Source organism: Phaethon aethereus, assembly GCF_964289735.1.
Source record: "Phaethon aethereus genome assembly, chromosome: 5".
Lineage (NCBI taxonomy): Eukaryota > Metazoa > Chordata > Aves > Phaethontiformes > Phaethontidae > Phaethon > Phaethon aethereus.
Window position 1 is genome coordinate 11,083,570 of NC_138579.1, and position 19,547 is coordinate 11,103,116.

General features: G+C 47.2%; 1 protein-coding gene across 1 annotated transcript; it reads right to left on the bottom strand.

Annotated features, from left to right (window-relative positions):
* Window positions 1–588: 588 nt before the first annotated feature.
* INF2 (inverted formin 2) lies at window positions 589–19,244 on the bottom strand (the record flags this gene model as incomplete). The annotated part of the gene is made up of 21 exons (XM_082000309.1): window positions 18,836–19,244; window positions 17,393–17,508; window positions 16,699–16,858; window positions 15,857–15,890; window positions 14,732–14,873; window positions 14,487–14,628; window positions 13,025–13,954; window positions 11,637–11,782; window positions 11,489–11,550; window positions 10,771–10,873; window positions 10,601–10,686; window positions 9,964–10,064; window positions 8,573–8,643; window positions 8,352–8,459; window positions 7,282–7,352; window positions 6,530–6,650; window positions 5,825–5,989; window positions 4,899–5,001; window positions 3,917–4,075; window positions 2,136–2,885; window positions 589–647 (listed from the first exon to the last, which is right to left on the bottom strand). The coding sequence occupies exons 1-21, from the start codon at window positions 19,227–19,229 to the stop codon at window positions 589–591; spliced, it is 4,023 nt and encodes a 1,340-aa protein (XP_081856435.1). The 5' UTR covers window positions 19,230–19,244.
* Window positions 19,245–19,547: the final 303 nt, after the last annotated feature.

Here is a 19,547-nt window from a genome sequence, read left to right on the forward strand (position 1 = left end):
GTATGCACGGTCTGTTTGCTCCAACGGACTACTTTGTGTGCAACTCTAGAACAGAATTTGGCTTTGAGTTGGAGCTGGTACCTTGCCCCAACTAGTACTTCTCCCCTGGGTCCAGTGTTTTATTCCCTCTTCCAGATACCTATATTTAAATGGTGCTATAGGAAGTGGGTACCCACAAGCAAAGCAAGCATTGTTCTTCGCAGGAGCTAGGTACTGAAATTGCATTTTTACAGTTTTTGAGAAAATAATGGGATCAAAGCAAGGACTTTGTTTATCACATGAAGCTGGATTCACTTGGTTAGAATTAAGGCTTTTAATTATCCGCAGGGAAAGGCAGTTTGGCTGCTGACACAGAGGGCAGACATGTGGGTTGTGACCCTGTGTCAAGGGGAGATCAGCACTGACTCCACTCAACCCAAGATCAACACCCTGGAGAGTAAAAATCAGAGCAACAAATTTATTTTACATGTATTTGTGATTAGACACAAAGACAAAAAGCTTAGCTGGTATGATGAATACTGATTAGGTCTGTAAAGTCCCAATGCTGTGGTTAGTTCACATAAAAACACCTTTGCGAGTTTACGTACCTCATTGTACCACACAACCTTTTTTTGTTTTATTATCTCCAGTATCAGTCTCAACCTCTGCTTTTAAACAAAAGAGAGACACTAAATATATCTGATCATGGCAAGGCAAAGGTAACAACAGGGAACATTTTACAATGAAAACTTTGTCTAGTAGTAGAGAGGTTCCTGAGATGCCATCCCTGGATGCCCAGGGAGCCCTGTGGCTTTTGGGGGATCAGTTCCTTAAGCCAGAAATACTAATTTTGGACGTCAGGAAAGCATCGCCACAGCTAGGAGCATGACGTGCTTCTGTTGCTGCAGCTCCTCCTGCTGCCTCCTTGGGAAGCAAGTTTTGGAACCGCTGCTCCAGGAAACCATTTCTGGTATGAGGCTTGTTTTTTCACTAGGGGAAAGAGGCACATTTAGAAACATAAATAACTACAGTCCCAGGGCATGCCGGCATTACAAGGTTAAGTCCCTCTGTGGTAGATGCTCAACCCACGCTGTCTTTCTCAGCAGTGGGTATTTAAACCCTCCTTTCCTTTCTCCTCCAGCTTTCTTGGAAGGAAAAACATAAAACATTGATGAAAAGAGACTTCTACCACTTTTCTGCCCATTTTGTTGACCCCAGGACCTTGCAGAAAATAGGCTTTGGACAGTATATTGCATCTTTCTAAAGGCTGACAGATTCATATGTCTTCCCTAGGAGACACCTCTATCTAATTTGGGATTAATGTACCCACCCAAGGGTAGCTTCAGCTTGGTAGAGTTTGTGGGACTTGGACACACTTCCCAGGTTTGGGACTGGCTGCGGATGCTCACCATGAGGCAGAGACCTGGGTGGCTCCACGTCTTTGGTGGTCAAGCTCTCTCCCGGCACCAGCGAAGGAACCCAGTGCGACGGATGGATTCAGCTGGCCAAATACGATCCTTCGCACAAGCATCAGCAAGATGCTCTTTTTTAATTGTTGGCTTTATCACCTCACCCTGCAGCGATGGCTTGAGGGCCTCATGTTCAGGAGCCACCTGAAGTACCCCTGGGGCACGTTTTCAAGTCACTGCAGGCCAAATGCTCTTGCAGCGAGGCTTAGCAGAGGAAAAAATAAGCAACCCCACAGCAGCACTTACGATGCTGGTTTTATGTGTTTATAAGTAGTTGAGAGGGGGTGATCGCTGATTAAGTACCCAGTATTAACTACTCTTAATCACTGCTCTGGAGTCTAATGGAGCTTTTGTTTGCACATAACCATGCCTCGTAGCTGTCTTTAGCACACTTGACAGATGTGCTTATTGCCATCTTTACTGCATATGCATAATGGGCTTTTTAATTATTGATTCATCATTGCTCCTTTATAAACTACTTATAAATGTCAAAAAGAATGAACAATGCTTCTGTTTTTCTTTTTAAATCTCTTTCAGGTTTAAAAAAAGTAACAGCTCCATGAAACAGCATGGCTCAAGGGGCAGGGGGCATTGGACCTCGAAGTGGGGAGGAACAGATAGATACAAATATATGAGAGCCTCCCCAGTTTAACTCAGTCCCTGAGGGCTAGAGATGAAATAGGCTACCTGAGTAGCTTTTGCTGTGCCTCTTCTTCTTCCTCCGTTTCCCAGATGGCCTCTGCTTCTCCCTGTCGGTGTGAGTTTGCCCTGGGGGGAGTGTTGCCGAACAAGAGGAGTCAGTGGCTGGCTCTTCCGAGAAGGACTTCTCTTGAGAGGTATCCAACAGTGAGTCTGTACTGGGATCTTCGTTCTCCTTTGCTATCTCTTTCGACTCTGCTTGGTGAGCTTCATCGCAGGGAGTGGACTGAGCACTGCCAGGGTCCACTCCTGTCTCACTCAGCCGGGTTTCTGGCTCCTGCACCAAGCCATCAGCTGGGTATTCATTGTCCTGGCCTTCTGAGATGGATCCATTGAGTTGGCCTCTCAGAGCAGTGCCTGAACTGCTGCTCGCAAACCTTATCCCTGTGCCCATGTTAGCAGCGGAGAAGGCAATGGAGCTGCTCTTTGTGCTTGGCTGGAGGCTTGCCCAGCTGTCTGCCTGCTCCATCCCAGCACCTGGCATGGGCTGACTGGCCCTGTCAACTTCCACCAAGCTTACTGAGGGGCTTTCCGTCCGGGACTCTGGTAGCAAAATTCCTCCAGCATTGTTTTTAGGTAAGGCCTGGTTTGAGGCCGGAGCATTTGTAACATCTCCACCCATCTCTCTCAGGGCAGTGGTTGAGGAGGGAGTGCTTTCTGAGGGATGACCATTGTTGCTTCGCTTGGTCTTATCATCGATCTGCTTTCCTGCTGCTTGTGGATCCTTAATGCTCTTTCCTTTAAATAAAAAACATGCCATCAGCTACAGCTGCAGAGTTGCACCTGGAACCAAGGCGTTTCTGCCACTGGGAGAGGTTACAAGCAAGCAGCTGCCTGTGGAGGATGCACTGACCCTAAAGCAGCAATGGAGAGGCAGCATCATTTTATCCTCCCTATACCTCCCCTCCTTACACTCCCAGTTGGACTCCAAGTCTCCAGCTCAGCAAAGCCCCTGTTCTGTTTTCAGCAGGTTATTTATGTGTCTTTGCTGCCTACCAGCTGATTTCCATGGAAGCCCCTGGACTTGCAAGGGTGTCTGAAAGCCTACAGCAGGAAGAGAGAACCTGCCTGCGAGGTCCTGAACCAAGGTGGGACTGCTGGCTTGGCTGCATGTGGACTTCAAAACTGCCCACCAGCCAGCCTAATCCTGCCCTTGCTGAGCAGGTTTAGGAGAGCCACAGTGCACAATTCAGGCTCTGTGGTAGGCCAATGACCTTTGGACTTACCCAATTTGCACTGACACCAAGGTCAAGAGACCAAAGAAAGGCTAAACCCATGGGCTGCCTCCTAACAAGCACCTAAATGACTTGGCTTCTTCTGCAAATAGGGTTTTCTAATCTTTTTTTAAAGGCTTCTTTAGACTCCCAAGTGTAGACCAAGACAGGGCACAGCAGTCTCCAAGGCATTGTGCACCAAGGTAGCACAAGTTGTGCTACCGAGACTCGACAGCACGAAGGGGACTCCTGTGGGGATGACACCAGCGCCTCATCAGCATGGTTCTGCGGCTGACCCGCGGGCCGTGCCTCTCAGAGGGTTTATCAGCATGGGTGCAAGGCTGTGCTGCTCTAAATTGCTGCCAATTCCGGGGCAGACCTGGCCGGCAAGAGCTCAGGGCTCTCTGCTCCTCTTCTCCACAGCACTGGCTGCAGAGCGTCCTATAAATAAAATGCCCTGAATGCAAACATGAAAGCTTCTTGCTTGTGTGCTTGGCTCAGGCTGAGGGGCAGATGGGAATGAATAGCTGAAGTACAGTCGGTCCGTGTCCTTACCAGATTGGCTCCCCTCCGGGCTCTCCGCAGGCGAGGTTTTAGGAATTGCATCTGACTCGTATCTGTTCTTTGTCTTTCTCAGCGTGAACCCTTTCCTGATGTCGGCCAGCAGTGCATCAATGACGCACACCTCCTCCTGCTTCACCACCCCCTTCTTAACTGGGATAGAGAGAGACAGGTTTTAAATCCGCCCATGAGATGGGGCAGAAAGACGCTTTACAGTGATGCTGTTGCTTGGGGCAGGTGTGGATGTCGCGATACGAGCACCCACTGGGCAAAAGCAAGGCACCGACGCCAGGCCTGGGAGTGGCCCGTGCTCCGTGCCCCTGCAGCAGCGTGTCCTGGCTGAAGCCAGAGGGTCTCCCAAAAGCCTGGGTGCCACAGGCTGGCACCACTCGCACTGGCTCTGCCCGTCCTTGTGCCTGGTTGCACCAAGACCTAGAAGACCTCCTGTTTGCTAGCCATGTTGGGGGCAGGGGGGGCGGAGGGAAAATGATTTTTCTTCCTTTAATTGTACTTTTCAGTTGTGCCTTTTGTTTTCATCCAGAGAAAAGCAGATTTAAGTTATCTGCAAGATTTTTGGGATGTCAGTAGTCTCTGGTAAAGAGAGACTATTCAACTGCATATGGGGATTTTGGCCGGGAGAGAAGTCAACTGTTTCTCATTAGATTTGGTATTCAAAAGTTATGTTTAGAAACTGAAAAAATTAACTGAAATGTTTCAATTTGATTTTTTTTTCTCCGCTGCTCAGTCAGCACACCTAAAATTAACTTCTCTGCCCAGCTGCAACTGTGAAAAGTCAATTCTCAGCTATAGCTATAGGACACCTAAAAGCCTTTAGTCAGCCAGCACTTGGAAATCCACAAAATAAATTACTACTGGTCCATTAAAGCAGGACCGGCAAAAAGCTCCTGTCGGCTCTCTGAGCCAATTTGGGATTGCAAGTCCATCTCTCTTTCTTGAAGCCCTTTCAGATACTCACTGACTTTTCCATTTTCTCCCTTCTGTCTCTTCCCCTCTTCCTCTTCCAGCTGTTTCTTTCTCTTCTCTGCTTTGGCAGCTTGCTCCTTTCTGTCCTTGTTTTCCTGCAGTGAGGCAGCGGGACATAAGAAGGTTGGCTAAGTGTCTGCTGGAAAAGTCAGTGAAGGGAAAGATGATCTGCAGGTGGTTGCAAAAGGAGGAAGAGAAACTCTGGCCTTATCCTGTGCAATAAATAAAATGGGCAGCAAGGGCTGTCTTGCCAAGAGGGTGAGCGCAACACCACTGGCTCGGCCAGGACCCTGCCACATCCCAGTAGGAGGTGGCAGCAGTGATCTGCCTAACACAGCTACCTACCAGCATGCAGATCTTCTGCCTGACCTTCAGCTGAGGCAAAAGTGGAAGGTGCTGAAGCCACAATTTCCTCTTAATTGGTGGCTTTTTTACTATACATCCCTGTTTGCTCAGGATGGAGTGAAGGGTTAAATTTTGTAAGCCCGTTCCTCTAAAGCTTACACATTTGGCTCCAAACCATCTTTGTGACTCTGCAGCTAAAGCTGCACTGAAATCACAAATCACCATGGCCTGGGCCAAGCCAGGAGCACCAGCACCATGTGAGGATGCAGTGGAGCAGGGATCAGACACCCCTTCTCCAGGTGACCTCGCGCCAAGTGCTGAAAAGAGGAGGCTGTAACCAACATCTTCCCCCCCACCAGATGGGTGCCTGTCCCACCAGCACCATGTGAGGATGCAGTGGAGCAGGGATCAGACACCCCTTCTCCAGGTGACCTCGCGCCAAGTGCTGAAAAGAGGAGGCTGTAACCAACATCTTCCCCCCCACCAGATGGGTGCCTGTCCCACCCCTGTCTGTCACAGCAGAGGCATGCACCAGTACTAGGGATGCTCAGCGTCATGTGTGTGGACGCCAACCTTCAGGGCTCGGATGAAGAGATCTCTGAAGGTCTTCATGGTGCTAAATATGTCCTCTAAGGACAATTTGCTTGGGTCTTCGCAGAGATAATTTGCAAGTTCTTCTCTCTTCCTCTCAATGGTTTCAAATTCTTCTTCCAGTTTTCTGGAGGCATCAATGCTATCCTGAAATGCATTTAATATACACAGTAAAACACCATCCAGAGGACAATGAGTGAAGTGCACTTAAAGAAAAAAGGATGTCAACATAAGAGCTTTGAGTAGGGCCCTGGAGCCCTGGCCTTTAACTCCAGCAGAGCTTATGTGGTGGGAAGAAACTGAGATTTGCAGATGATCTTTGCTCCTGGTGACTGGGCTATTGCCAGTTTACAGGGGTGGCTTGAGCAAGACATGGAAAGCTCAAGGCAAAGCTTAATCCCAAGAGAAGGGGTTTACACTGGTGATCCAGACTGAGGGTGAACATGTTCACTCAACACAACAGAAGGGCGAGAGCAGTTGGGGCGGGGACTATAGGTATCTAGGTTTGGGGTGGAGGTGGCAAATAAACACTGATGGGTTGTGTGGCATCACAGCGTATTTCCAAATCTGAGAGCATGTCTTGCAGCAATATTCTCCACCCTCTCATGAGCCTCCCCAGCTGCATACGTACCGCGCACTGCCTCTGTGTGTGTAATAGGGGAGATATAAGGGAGCTCCATTACTGACCTGGATAGGTTTCTCATACTGTTGTTTCACATCATCGTTTGACGATAAGACCTTCCGCTGAAGCTCCAGCAACTTCTTTAAATTGGTACTGGACTCCGTGCGTATAATATCAAGATTAATTCTGAAATCACACAGAACTCCCCCATTAGTTGACACTCCAGCATCCTGCGCTGACCAAAGAGTGGACAAGTCTGAGCCAGTGGCTTGGTTGTCCCTCTGTTGCCACCACTTCACTGACCTGAAACCTGAGCTCTGAAATCTCTGTACAGTCCGAGCTCATGGAAAACAGCCTTCCTCCACAGCACTCAGGAAAAGGCTGCCAGCTCTACCTACAACTTTGAGTAGATGAATGCCCCCATAAAAGTCCACCCATTCAAAGGGCTGTTCTCCACCCCCAGAGGTCAGTATTAGCTCACTTTCCCTGGTTGAAGGCACTTCAGAAATGCTTCTGGGTAGCTGGCCTTCACAAGCTCCTGTTACCATAAAGGCAGTGCAGATTTTGGAAGGGCCTGGGAGGCAGCATTAGCTGAATGCTCTGCAAATTTCAGCCCTAAGTGTTGCCAGCTGTAGTAGAACTATTATATATTAAAGGGGCTTCAACAGTCATCAACCAAGTATTTTGGTTAAAACGAAGTAAGATGCCATCTTGTTAATGTGCTATACCAGCTGCGTGTGTCCTAACTTCTGGTACACTACTGATGTGTATGGGATTTATCTTTGTTTTTAATTCAAAGGAAGTGACACAGTTTTACCCTGCTGCTTTTGAAACATATTCGAGATCCTTTGGCAATTCCAGTAGGTCCGTGTGGCTGTTTTCTACTTCCTAAAGCGGAAGAAAGAAGGAAGTGTTATTTGCTGTGTGGCAGGAGCTGAGGGAGGAAGCTGGGGGGAAGAGACACGGGCAGAAGTGCCTGGGAAAGACGACTGCACCGCGTCCTGCTGCTGCACCCCCTCTGCAGTTTGCTTTGCCTTGCAGAGCCGAGCCACATTCAAAACAGGACAGCACGTTCAGAGAGGAAAGGCGTTGCTCCCAGGCTATGAAAACATACAGGAGGGCTGAATGCTGAGAAATACTCATAGTTCAAAGCAAAGTTGACCTTGCGCTGAGCTCTTCTACTCTCTGCTGAGACACCTACTTGACGATGGGAGGAGGCAGGACTGTGGTTTGACGCAGTCTGACACTTCCTGTGGTCCCAGGAGGGTATCAAAAGGGCTTGAATCTTATTTGCATAATTTACTCTCATGGCTGTGCTTGCTGAAGCTACTGCCAGCTAAAGCAGGCTTGAACATGCATAACTAGTATGGAGGAACCTTGATGAATGGAGACGGCTGAGAAGAGCATGAAGAAAAAAGGAAAAAAGGAAAAAATAGCATTGCGGGGAATAAGAGAGCCATGGGGGCTTGGATAGGAATGTGAAAAGCTTAAGCATAGTCTGGTGGAAAAGGGAGAGGCTGGGGAAAGGCAGAAAGGCTGAATGGGTACAGACCAGCCAGGACAGCTTTGGTAGACATGTGCTCTGTGGTTTGCAGCTGATGATGTATAGATTACACAAATATGAAAAAGGAAGTTCCAGCCATTGCGGGGAAAGACGCTGGACGAAAGCAGAACAAATCTTAAAATAAGGAGCTGCCTGAGTAGTTCTAACAAGCAGCCTCCAAAAGCCTAAGAGATTTGAACACTCCCAACTTGTGACACTCTGCAGCTAGCCAGGGAGGATACGAATACCAGTGTGCGGCATTAACTGAAAGTAGAGTAGGAGAAATGGTTCACCCGTGATAAAATCCTCCCCCTTCCCTATTGCCCAGGACTTTGCAGTGGTACCTCCAGAATATGGTGGAGCAGCGTAATGCGTGTTTGGTTTGCTTTGGTTTCTGTTAGTTTGAGTAAAGTGCTGATTTTAAACCCGTCGGCATCACCCGTGTGACTTCCCTACAAGACAGAAAGAAAGCAGATGTAACTCCTGCGTCCACCCAAATTACAACCCTAAAGGAGATCATCCACATACTGTAATGGGGGGAGGACAAGACAAAAGAAGTCCTTACATAGTTCAGAAAGTTTCCAACTTTGAGAATTAGTTGACAAAAGAGTGGCAGGCGATGACTGTTCAGAAGATCTGAAAAACATACAGGACTTTTAAACTAAAGCCTCTGTTAAACTAGAATATTTCCTAAACTGCACTGAAATGGGGATTCTGAATTCCACCAAACCAAATCTGATATTTCAGCTTTGCAGCCCAACGGCCCAACCTCCAGAGAAACTGATTCTACATAGATTCAATTCCACAAGTTGTAAAAGTTTTTGTTGACTTACGTTTCTTTCTTTCTTTACATCTGGTCTCTCATTGCTAATGGAAAATAACCTGGAGTTGGACCCTCGTTACTAACAGCCATCCACTTGCTGCCTTCCTCGGAAGTACCCTGAGTTACCCTGGTGTTGGTGAGGGTAACTGGGCTGCAATTTTAATTTTGCAGACTCTGTTCAGCTGTGCTGCGAAGCCAGATTGACAGCACTGTGACTGTCTGCCAGCTGCTAAAACCAGATAACGCTTGCCCTGTTCTTGGTCTCATGTGGTGGAGGTGATTATCAGGGCATGAAGGGTACAGTCCCTGTCCTTGCTCTTAAGACAGGGTGCTGCAGTGGTATGGTCTCTGAAGCTCTGAGGCAGGAACAGCTCCAAAAGGACAACTGGGCTTCTGGGAAGACACTTTTTGGGGGAAGCTTCAATTTATCCCAGCAGGCAGCTGTAATGCCAGCTGGAGAAACCCCCGGCAGGAGTTGGGGGAAACGGCTCTGTAGGACAGGCAGCACTTGCCAGTGCCAAGAAGAGCATCCTGCTCTCAGCGGAGTGAGACCTGGGGTGTCTGCCACAAAACCTATTGCATAATCTCTCTGTGCACTCAGACAATTGGAGCATCAGCAACTTATAGCCCAGCATAACAAACTTTTTCTTCTGCTTCCATTTGTAGGCAGAGAAAAACTAAAGCATCACTACTTTCTGGGGGAATTTTGGGGTGTGCTTTTCTGGCAGCAGAGAAAATTGTTGTGTGAAGGTCTTACTTAACATGGCAAATAATGCTGGATGAATTAGCTGTAACAGGGCCAGCTCCGCTGTCTAAATTCAGCTCCTTTGAAAGGGCTGACGAGCTTGCAACACTTCACTGTTTAAAGTATTTCAGAGGAATACATCTGCTGCAGAAGAAGAGGGTGAGGGAAAAGGATCTGTGGTCTTGTTAAGGGCTTTGACCATCTGTGGAGATGCCTCCACAGCTGCAGATAAAGCTGCATCCTGTATTCTGCAGTGAACCAGTGAATGGACTGTGTTGAGAGGTTTTTTTGGGGCTGGGTAGTATCATTGCAGAGCTCTGGGGGAGTTTTGGGGGGTTTAAAGCTTCCTGTCATAAATAAGATCCAGAAATAAGGTCAGGTCATTCACCTTCGCAGGCTCTTCGGATGGCTTCAGCTTTCGGCTGAATCATGTCCAGCACAACGGTGGTCTCTTCACAGATCAGCATACATTCAATGCGCAGCTGGTAGCTAGGGACAGAGAATGATCCAAAGCTTAAAGGCACTGTGACCTTGGCCAGCACAGCCGCCCTCTTCCCACATCACCAGTAAGTCTGGCAACCCCACAACATCACTGTCAACCACATCCACATCAAACCAGTGTCTGTGGCTTGTGGAGGGAGGCAAGGTGCTGCCACTTGACTTGGGGACCAGTGGGGATGTACTTTCTGCCGATGCACTGTGATCAGCAAAGAGAAGACTGACCACCATGCGAGATATGGGTTCCCCCTTCTTGGCATTGCATTTGGCACTGCCTTTCAGTAAGTTACGCGGCTTCCTTGGGCAGGGCTGACCCTGGGTCTGGGCCAGCTTCTGCTACTTCAGAGGGACAGCAACAGCCCTTCATCTAAGGGTAATGGGGAAAGGGATGGCTCTAAGGTGGAAGGGGGACTCCACCAGCTATGTCCATCAGTATCTGCCTGTGAGGCTCATATAAAGAAACTTAAAACTTCCCAGGAGTAAACCCAGAAAAAGACTGGGCTGAAGTTCCTGACCAACACCCTTACCTGGGAATCTGAAGGAGGAGAAGATAAAACTGATCTGCATTTGCAAGCTTTGATTTCTCTTCTTTGAAGGACTTCAGGTTTTCTATCTAATGAGAAATAAAGAATCAAGACTGCAGGACTGCACTGCGTGTTCAGCTCTGTGAACTAAGGGTACCCTTTTTCCTCCTGACCTCATGCTTTTCAGGCAGCAGCTTCAACAACTGCTTTAGAACCTCAACGTCGAACTTGGTCCGGTCCCCATTCTGGACCATGGCAGCCACCTCTTCATTGGAGCTGCAGGGAGGAGGAGCAGAGTCAGCTGTCACCCAAAGACCCCTCTTCCACAATCACACGCTACCGAGACATGTACCTCTGCAAGCGTTCCGTGCTTTCCCTAGTAAGAACCATAATAATCCAAACGGAAAGATATGTCCCCATGATTAACTTAGAATTGGGACCTGGATCCCTGCTATGCCCCAAATTTTCTTTCTGACCCTGGTCAAATGACTCAAGGCCAGAGATCAATCCTGCAGCTCAGATCTCTGCCTTTGGGCATTTGATTATGTTAAAAGAAAACTGAATTCTTAACTTCTCCATTGGCCCTGTTTTGAGGAGAGATTTTACCTCCAGAGGTGTCTCACAGCCTAAGTCACCCTAAGAGTCTGCGCCACAACTTTATCTGTAACATTGAGATGTAACGCCTTTGCCAACGCATGGAGATGTTGTATATAAAAACAAAATTAAACCCCTAAACTCAGTATTTTAAAGACAGAGTAGGACAAACTGGGAAATGTTTAGATGTTTCAGTAACACAAACCATCAAAGCACATTGGCTAGAGGACCTTCCAGATACTATGCAAAACCTGCTCAGAGTTTTGTCAGCTGTCAGGAAAATTGCCCATATCTTACCATTTAAATTGCTTCAAAAATATGTTCAAATTGAGACTTTTCTTGGAGTCCAAAAATGTGATCTTCATTAAAGAAAAAGAAGATATCTCATATTAGATGAGCTGTCTGCAGTGATCTTTATTCAAAAGAACGAGAGGGACCTCCTCACCTCCTTTGGTTCCGCCTTCATTGGTGCCGCCGTTTTCTCCTTGGGGGTTGTTTGTGGAAAGCAAAACAGCTGCTCTATACTTGTGTAATTGGGCTCTATAGTTTCCTCGCTGCTGCTGCTCACTGAAGCCCACATTGAGTGACTTTCTGAAAAAAGACAAAGTGTTCAGACTGGCTACAGGGACAGCTGAAAGGCTTTCGGGGCAACGTGAGTTGCTAGAAAGGACACTTCTCAGAAGATGAATGAAATAAGAAGAGACATATTAGTTCTGGACAAATGCTAATTACTGAAGAAGGGCAAGTCCCACAGGCAGGATCCAAAGGGCCTGAAGGATAATTAAACCTGGTGCTTTACACCAGCAAGATGTGCTGGTGAAGGGATGCAGCACTGGGCACACAGAGACTCTTACAGCCCCATCTATCCCTATACAACTGCATTCTCCTCCACGGTAGAGAAACCAGAGCAGCATGAGAAGGACCTTGGCCATTTCTTTTCTAGTCCCATGGCTGATGTTATTTTTGCTTCCTTGCATGCCAGCTGAGGGATTGGCCACAACCTGGATATTTTCTGACTGTGGCCTTCCTCCATTTTTCATTTTATAATCAAGCCTTCTTGTATAATGCTGGCTATAGGACTGCTTGAATTAATTCCCACTGCCCTATCTTAAAAATCTTTTTAGTAAAAAAAATCACCCAAGCACGCCTGTAGAAGTCTTTACTGAAATAAACAAAATAATTAACTGCTTCTGTGACTGAAAACACGCCTTATTTAGACTTCAGCTATGCCAACTTCCTGCAGGGGATGCCTTGCTTGTCTAGGACAAAGCTGACATTGCCTGTCCTGGCTTCTCCTCACATTTCATGCTCTTCTTTGGATCCACTAGGAGAGGGAAATGTAACCCAAAAATCAAGAGACAAGTCAATGATTCTCATGGCTCTCCAGTTCTTTCAATGTCCTTCTTGAACTGTGAGGTCATCCTTACCTGCACTCTTACTCACAACTTTAATATGCCCAGATACAAGTATAGATGAACTGGTGAACAAAAGTCTGGGGAATCCAGACCAGAGCCTGTTGAGAACTCAAGCCTAAGGCAAGTCATGGTGAATTAGGGAAATACTCCCATCCCTCTCCCTTCTTTTACTTTCAAATTATTTTACTTATAAATATGCTATTCCAAACTACTGATTCAGTTGGAATGGTTATCATATCATATCATACTAGTAGTTTCATGCTACTTTTATTTATTTAAGCTCTGCAGGTCAGATGTAATGCAAATCAGGGAAGTTCTGTATCTAAATGGAGTCAACACATTTGACAAACTCAAAAATAGTGTTTTTTCCCCTCCGTCACCCCTAAAGCAGCACTGACTTTATGCCAGAAGCACCCACCTCTCACCACATTGGAGGGCAGCTTCTGCCAGTTCAGCTTCTTCATTCTCAATGTTGGCGTCTTCACTGTCTTGGGAGGAGGCCTGCCCAAGCCAAGAGGGCAGCTGAACTGGGAGGCCACCACGACTTCTATGTGATCTCCTGCCATGCCGGGCAGGAGGGGTGCAGGGGGAGGGATGCCACCCATGCCAGGCAAGGGGGGTGGGGGTGGAGGGATGCCACCCATGCCAGGCAATGGGGGTGGAGGGGGTGGGATGCCACCCATACCGGGTAATGGGGGTGGAGGGGGCGGGATGCCACCCATGCCAGGTAATGGGGGTGGGGGTGGAGGGATGCCACCCATGCCAGGCAAGAGGGGTGGGAGTGGAGGGATGCCACCCATGCCCGGCAACGGGGGTGGAGGGGGCGGGATGCCCACCATGCCAGGCAACGGGGGCGGAGGGGATGGGATGCCCACCAGGCCAGGCAATGGGGGTGGAGCAGGGGGGATACACTCCATGCCAGGCAATGGGGGTGGGGGTGGAGGGATGCCAGGGAGCAGAGGGGCTGGAGGTGCATTCATCATGGGAGATGTGGGGGTCATGGCTGTTGTAGCAGAGGGTGGGGGTGGAGGTGGTGGGGGGGGAGGTGGTGGGGCGGGAGCAGTGTTGGGTGGTGGGTTAGATGTCTCCGGCGAAGCAGAGCAGGCTGTGAGCTGTGAGGATGAGATCATCTTTTCATTGGCGGGTGGCCCTGAGGGAGTTGCTGGTGCCTTGGAGGGGTTTGGTGATCCCACTGGGCACCGAGCTGCACGTGCACATGGTTCTAGATCAGTCTGGACGCCTCCATTCGCACTCCCAGACAGCTGGTTTTCAGCTCGCTTTTGCTTGTTTGGAAGTTTCTTGATAGATAGCAGCCTCTCGATGACTTCTTCAACTGTGTTCCCTTGGACTAAAGAAAAAAGTTGGGGTCAGAGAAGGGGATGCAGCCCACAAGGTGGTTCATGCTATTCAACCCTCACCAAGCAGCAGATCTGGAGCCACAGAGCCCACTCCCTGGTGTCACTTTACACGACTGTACTTTTAGCTTCCAAGCAACTTCCTTCCCATGGTCCTGGCCCACAAACACTGTTTTGAGCATGCCTGCCAGCAAGACTAGCCAGCATCAGAAGCAGGATGCCAACAAGGACAGATTCCCACTGACTCCCATGACCCAAAGCTCAGGGCGTAACCATCAAAGCAAGACCATGAATCCCAAGCCCGGTGCTAAATGTGTCCAGGTCTCACTGGTATCCACATGGCTGGGGCTTCGCATCAAGACTTGAACCTATGCAGGAGGTGTAGCTTTGTCCCAGCTTCTGTTCAGCTCTTAGCAAGTCCCATAGATTATTTCCTGCACATTTGGGAGGGACTTTCATGGGCAGTGGTTGGGACGAGGGAAAATAAGAGAAGAGTGCAAAGATGGATGGATATGTCATTCTCACTGTCATTTGCGAGCAAAAGGGCTCTGTTCACTACTGCATCCAAGGACTCCCACAGCAGAAGGCTGGAGTGATGAGATGGTTCCAAGTGCAGCAGGCTCTGGAGGATGGACAGCAGCTGGATGGAGACTGGAGAGCGGCTCACCTGGAAGACAGGGCAGCTTTCCATCACAGCAAGGCTGGTTCCAAGCAAAGTGTATTAACTTTGCCAGTGCATGACTTTGCACCCCACGTGAGAGCCTACTTACTTTATTGAAGAGAGATGAAAAGACCTCATGATGATCGTTCATGTTTATCCCATCACATATCTTTAATAACTCCTCATCATCTTCTATCTTGAACTCCTCAAATGTATCACACTGGATAAGCAGATCCTCCTCCTCTATGTCCCTGCAATATTACAGCATTCATTTTCACTGGAGAGCCCTTCACTGATTTTCAGATGATTGTTTTAGTTTAAATTGCTTTTATCTCTGCCTCTCAGACTCAGCCAGTTGGTGTTGAAAGTACCCAACTCGACCTTATCTATAAAGGATCAAATGCCATCAGTGCATCCCTTCTTGAACTGAATGTACCTCTTTCTACAGTCAACACATACAAATGAATGGGACTTTTCATGGCATAACCTGGCACAGTGTATGCTTTGTATGGACTTCTCCTTGGAGCTGTAACAAGAGTGGCATTTCCACCGTTTTTTAAAAAAGTCAAGACAAACTGAAAATAATCCAGTGATGTTTCTGTTTGAAAAACTTCCTTCTCTGTTACTCCAAACAGGATTAAAAAAACCCCAAACACTCTAAAGCCAACTTTTTCAGCACTCCGTGCAGTAACTCTACCCTTTCTAGTTGGCACTATTGAAAGATCTTCTCTCCCTAATTTTTATGGGGTTGGATGGAGCAATTCCAGTTACACGGATAACTCCCACTCACATATAATGCATTCTAGAATTTATCATGGGCATTTCTGACAGAACGTAATTTTTAAATTAAGAAACTGTGAAGACAGGTATGTCCAGATAAGCATTAGTAAATTGTTTTAGCTGGATGCGTCTGGGACCAATACCAGCAGTGAAGGGGTTTTGAATACAGCAAACTGCTCAGTAAGCCTACAGCATTACTTCAGGTTCAGTCTGAAACGAAACCTCAACGAAGACGTCACTGAGCCTTGCTCCTTCTGCCCCGTGACACTGTGGTTGGCAAAGGCATCTTAATACTAGCCTAATGTCTACGGTTCCCATGTAATGGGTGCACACAAGCGTGATCCACTCCACCCAGGTACACTTCACACAACTGAAAGCTCATAAGTGTTAAGTTTCCACAGGTATGTTACTGTGAATCTCATTTATAAAATAAAATGTAAACAGTGATCTTTACCTTAGCTTGTCTAAAATATCCAACAGTTGAAGCCCTGGAAGAACAAAAAAATAGATATATTGGCATTATTACTTGGTACTGATCTATTATGAGCTTTATATAATGTTATGCTCATAAACACTTTTTGCAGAGAGAAGAAGTGAAAATATGTTCAGATGGACCTGTCAAAGTGGGTAGGGTCATCTGGTAAATGAAGAGACCCACATATCTGCAGCTGTGCGAACCACTGCAGCATCCCTCTGGAGTTACTGAGGTACAGAGGTGCTTGTGGGGCATGAGTCACCTCATTCCAACTTAGACATCTAAAATCAGTCAGATGAACGGTGTGGTCAAATGTCCCAACAGAGAGAAATGGAGCCCAGGCTCACCATGCATGTGTGCATTATGTGAGGTGAATCCTAACAACGGTACCTATGATCCTGGTATTCAAGCAGCTGGAAAGTATTTCTGAATCACAGGACAGCTCCTGTAGCTCGACTGAGTAGACACACGACAAAGAAACCTTACCTACTCTTATGAGGAGTTGCAACATATGGAAATGTGGCTACATAAGATGGTTGGTTATAGAAATGTGTTGAAGAAGCTCAAGTGATACAGTGCTGCTGGGATTCCAGAAAAGATCAAAGCTATGGGAAAGCAGCAAAGTTTAAAAAATCTGGTTACAGAAAGGTTGTTGAAGAGAATAGAGACCAAAAGACAATTAAAGAAACCTGGAGTCTGCCTTTAATATTTGCAGTTTTTCCCCACAGTCCTCTTTAGTCACCTTATGGATACATCTGAAAATAAAACTATTTGGCAACCAATTTTCTCTGGAGAAAGTTAGGTGTAACAAACATCCTTACCTATGAACTCATTTCGGATTTGTGCCCTTGTTCTTAGCTCTTCTTTCCCCAGTATGATGGCATTGATAGCACTCAGCAGTGTCACCATGTACGGCACGTTATCGGTGTTGGAGAGCTCATTCATTATGACGCTGAATCGATACTGCTGGTTCTTCACACTCTGTTAGTAACACAAGTGATATTTCTTTCAGACAGTTCAGAAACATCTACCACTTTGGTGCAGGCTCTCAGCCAGAATTAGCAACTTAAAACCTCTCAGTTTATCCCACTGTGCACAAGACAGGAAGAAGCAGGTAAAAGCAGCCCTCCTCCATCATGGAGCGGGGTCTGGTCAGCAGAGAAAGTCAGTGAAACTCCTCTTGGATCCCTTTATGCTTTCTGATAACTTATGCACCTACCTGGGCTTGTGGCCAGTAAAACCTATGGATGTGGCATGATCTATTTTGCTAATCTGGCAGTGCTTTTCCTGCCAAAAAGGACCATGTGGTTGGCAGTCACCTGTCCAGACAAGTCACAGACCAGCAGCGTGGACTTCTACTGACCAGGCCAAATTTCCTACAGTTTTCACCTTATAAATCCCTGCCTCTCTTACCAAAATGACCTTAATTCCCAGCCCTTTTCTGTGGTACGTGCATCTACCTGCATGGATCAGAGCAGAGCAGAGCCGTATCTCCTGCTGCAGCCCAACACTTGCCTTGTAATGGTCCAGGGCATCCAAAGCCAAAGTGTGGCCATCTGATGAGTAAATGCACAGTGCCGCCAGCAGCTCAAATACTTGCTTTTTGACCATGACATTAGTTGTGTCAAGTGCTGGAGGAAAACCAAACCAAAACAAAAAAGAATTCATAATAACATTAATGTTCTGAATCTCAGTGTCTTCTGCTACATGGCTTATGACCAGTGGTAGAAAAAAGATTGAAAGAGTGGATCCAGCATGTAGAAGATGGGAAGAAAAATATCTCAGTTTATAGATATTCCATCCTGTCCTGGTTTCAGCAATATCTGGTAGTAACTTCTAGTGGGAACAGTAAATGCTAGTTCAGGTACCCTACTGGCATTTTGGTGCTGCTTGTAGGGGTTCATTTCTTCCATGTACCAGTGGTGCACTGCAACAGCAGCCAAGATCTCAGCACTTGCAATCACACATTATATTTCCCTTTTTCACATATGGGTATTTTCTAGAACACCAGATGAACCATTTTCCTCAATGAATGAGTCTTATTTTTAGTGCAGAAACACCCAATATGCATATCAAGTAGGCCAATTGTTCTAAGCAGTTCCCATGTATTCCCTTTTTTCCACTATTCTTTCCCTGTGAGCCCTAGGAATTGGGAGGAGTGGATTAGGCTGTCTTATTTTTCCTTTATTAGTGCACAAAGAAACTCGACTGCTGCAAAGGCCATGGTACTCCCCTGTTTTTCACAGCACAAAAATGCCAGCTCTGTATTTCACACTGGTTAAGAAAATACAGGGTGGAGAGGAAGGAACAGGACTTCAAAACTGAAGAGCTACCTTTCAGACTAAATGCATTTTAAAGAGCTATTACTAAGGGTTTCTGGGCACAGCTGTGATCTCAGCTCTGTGAAGCAGCACAGAAGTTATTCCTCCCATCATTAAGTCCTAGGAGACGCCCTGACAAGTTTCATACCTAACAACAAGTGAATGGCAGGAGAAAGTGAGTGGTATTACCTACTGTCTACTAGAAGGAACAGAGTGAGCAGGGCAGAGAATGGGCTCTCTTGAGTCTAAATCATGCCACCTTCCCTCCTTTTTACATGCTACAAGTCTCCAAGCCCTTTCAATTCCTCTCCCTCTGCCCTTGGGGCTCACAAAGACTAAATAAGCAGATGTCTGCTGACAGCTGAAGGGTTGAGGACTTCTCATGCCTGCGTACAGCTAAGGCTGGGTTTATTCCTGGCTTCTCAGTAAACTCTGAAGTTATTTGTGTGGAAATAGCATTGGGTGGCAAAGGCAATGTGATTTCAAAGCAGTATTATTTTAAAGAAGAAAACGATCTCACTAATCAGTTGTGACCAACAATTTGCAAGAAGACTGGTGCAGGGCAGGAGGATAACCAAGAGGAAAGTCCCCTCCCCATGCCACGTGTGATGGATGAAGCAGGAAGATGTCTTCTCACCTTGGAAGAGTTTTCTGACGTAGCCCTCGTTACTCACAATGTATTCGATGCCTTTGTGGGAGTTCATGACCGCTCGCACACAGTTAATGCAGGTGAGCTGAAGCAAGGCATCAGAAATCCTGGCCACTCCTCGCCCGGACAGCCTGTCCAGGGCCTCCAGGAGGAGGTCCAGCCCGCACAGCTCCAGGAACTGGACCATCCAGGCATCGTCACTGTTCTCCAACCGCTTCTTCAGCCCGGAGTAGTTCACCACCGACGGCATTTGCAGGAGACGGATGCACAGCTCCGGCTCTGCATTTTCCAGGTTGGCCTCCGACTGGTCGGTCTCCTGGGGTCCGAGTTTCTCCTTCAGGGCAGCCCACTTCTTGTGGGCACCTTCCTTTTTGATTGACATCGTGAACAGTTTGTCCTGAAAGAAAAAGAAAAGACAAAGTGAGAAGTTTGTCTGGACTGACCAGCAACCCTCCGGCAGCCCTGGTTTTTCTCCTAGCGATCGGGATGTAAAGCTCAACTGCAGCAGGTCCCCAGCTCTCCAGCACACACTGGAACCAGTCCTCTGCTGAAGAAACTTGATATATACCCTCCTTAACTACACATATTACATTCTGACCCTGAAAAACTCTGTAGAGAGACTCTTAGCACATCTAAGCCAGTTAATACAGCTTTAAAAGTAGCCAATTTACACCAGTCAATAGCCACTAACTATCTTCAT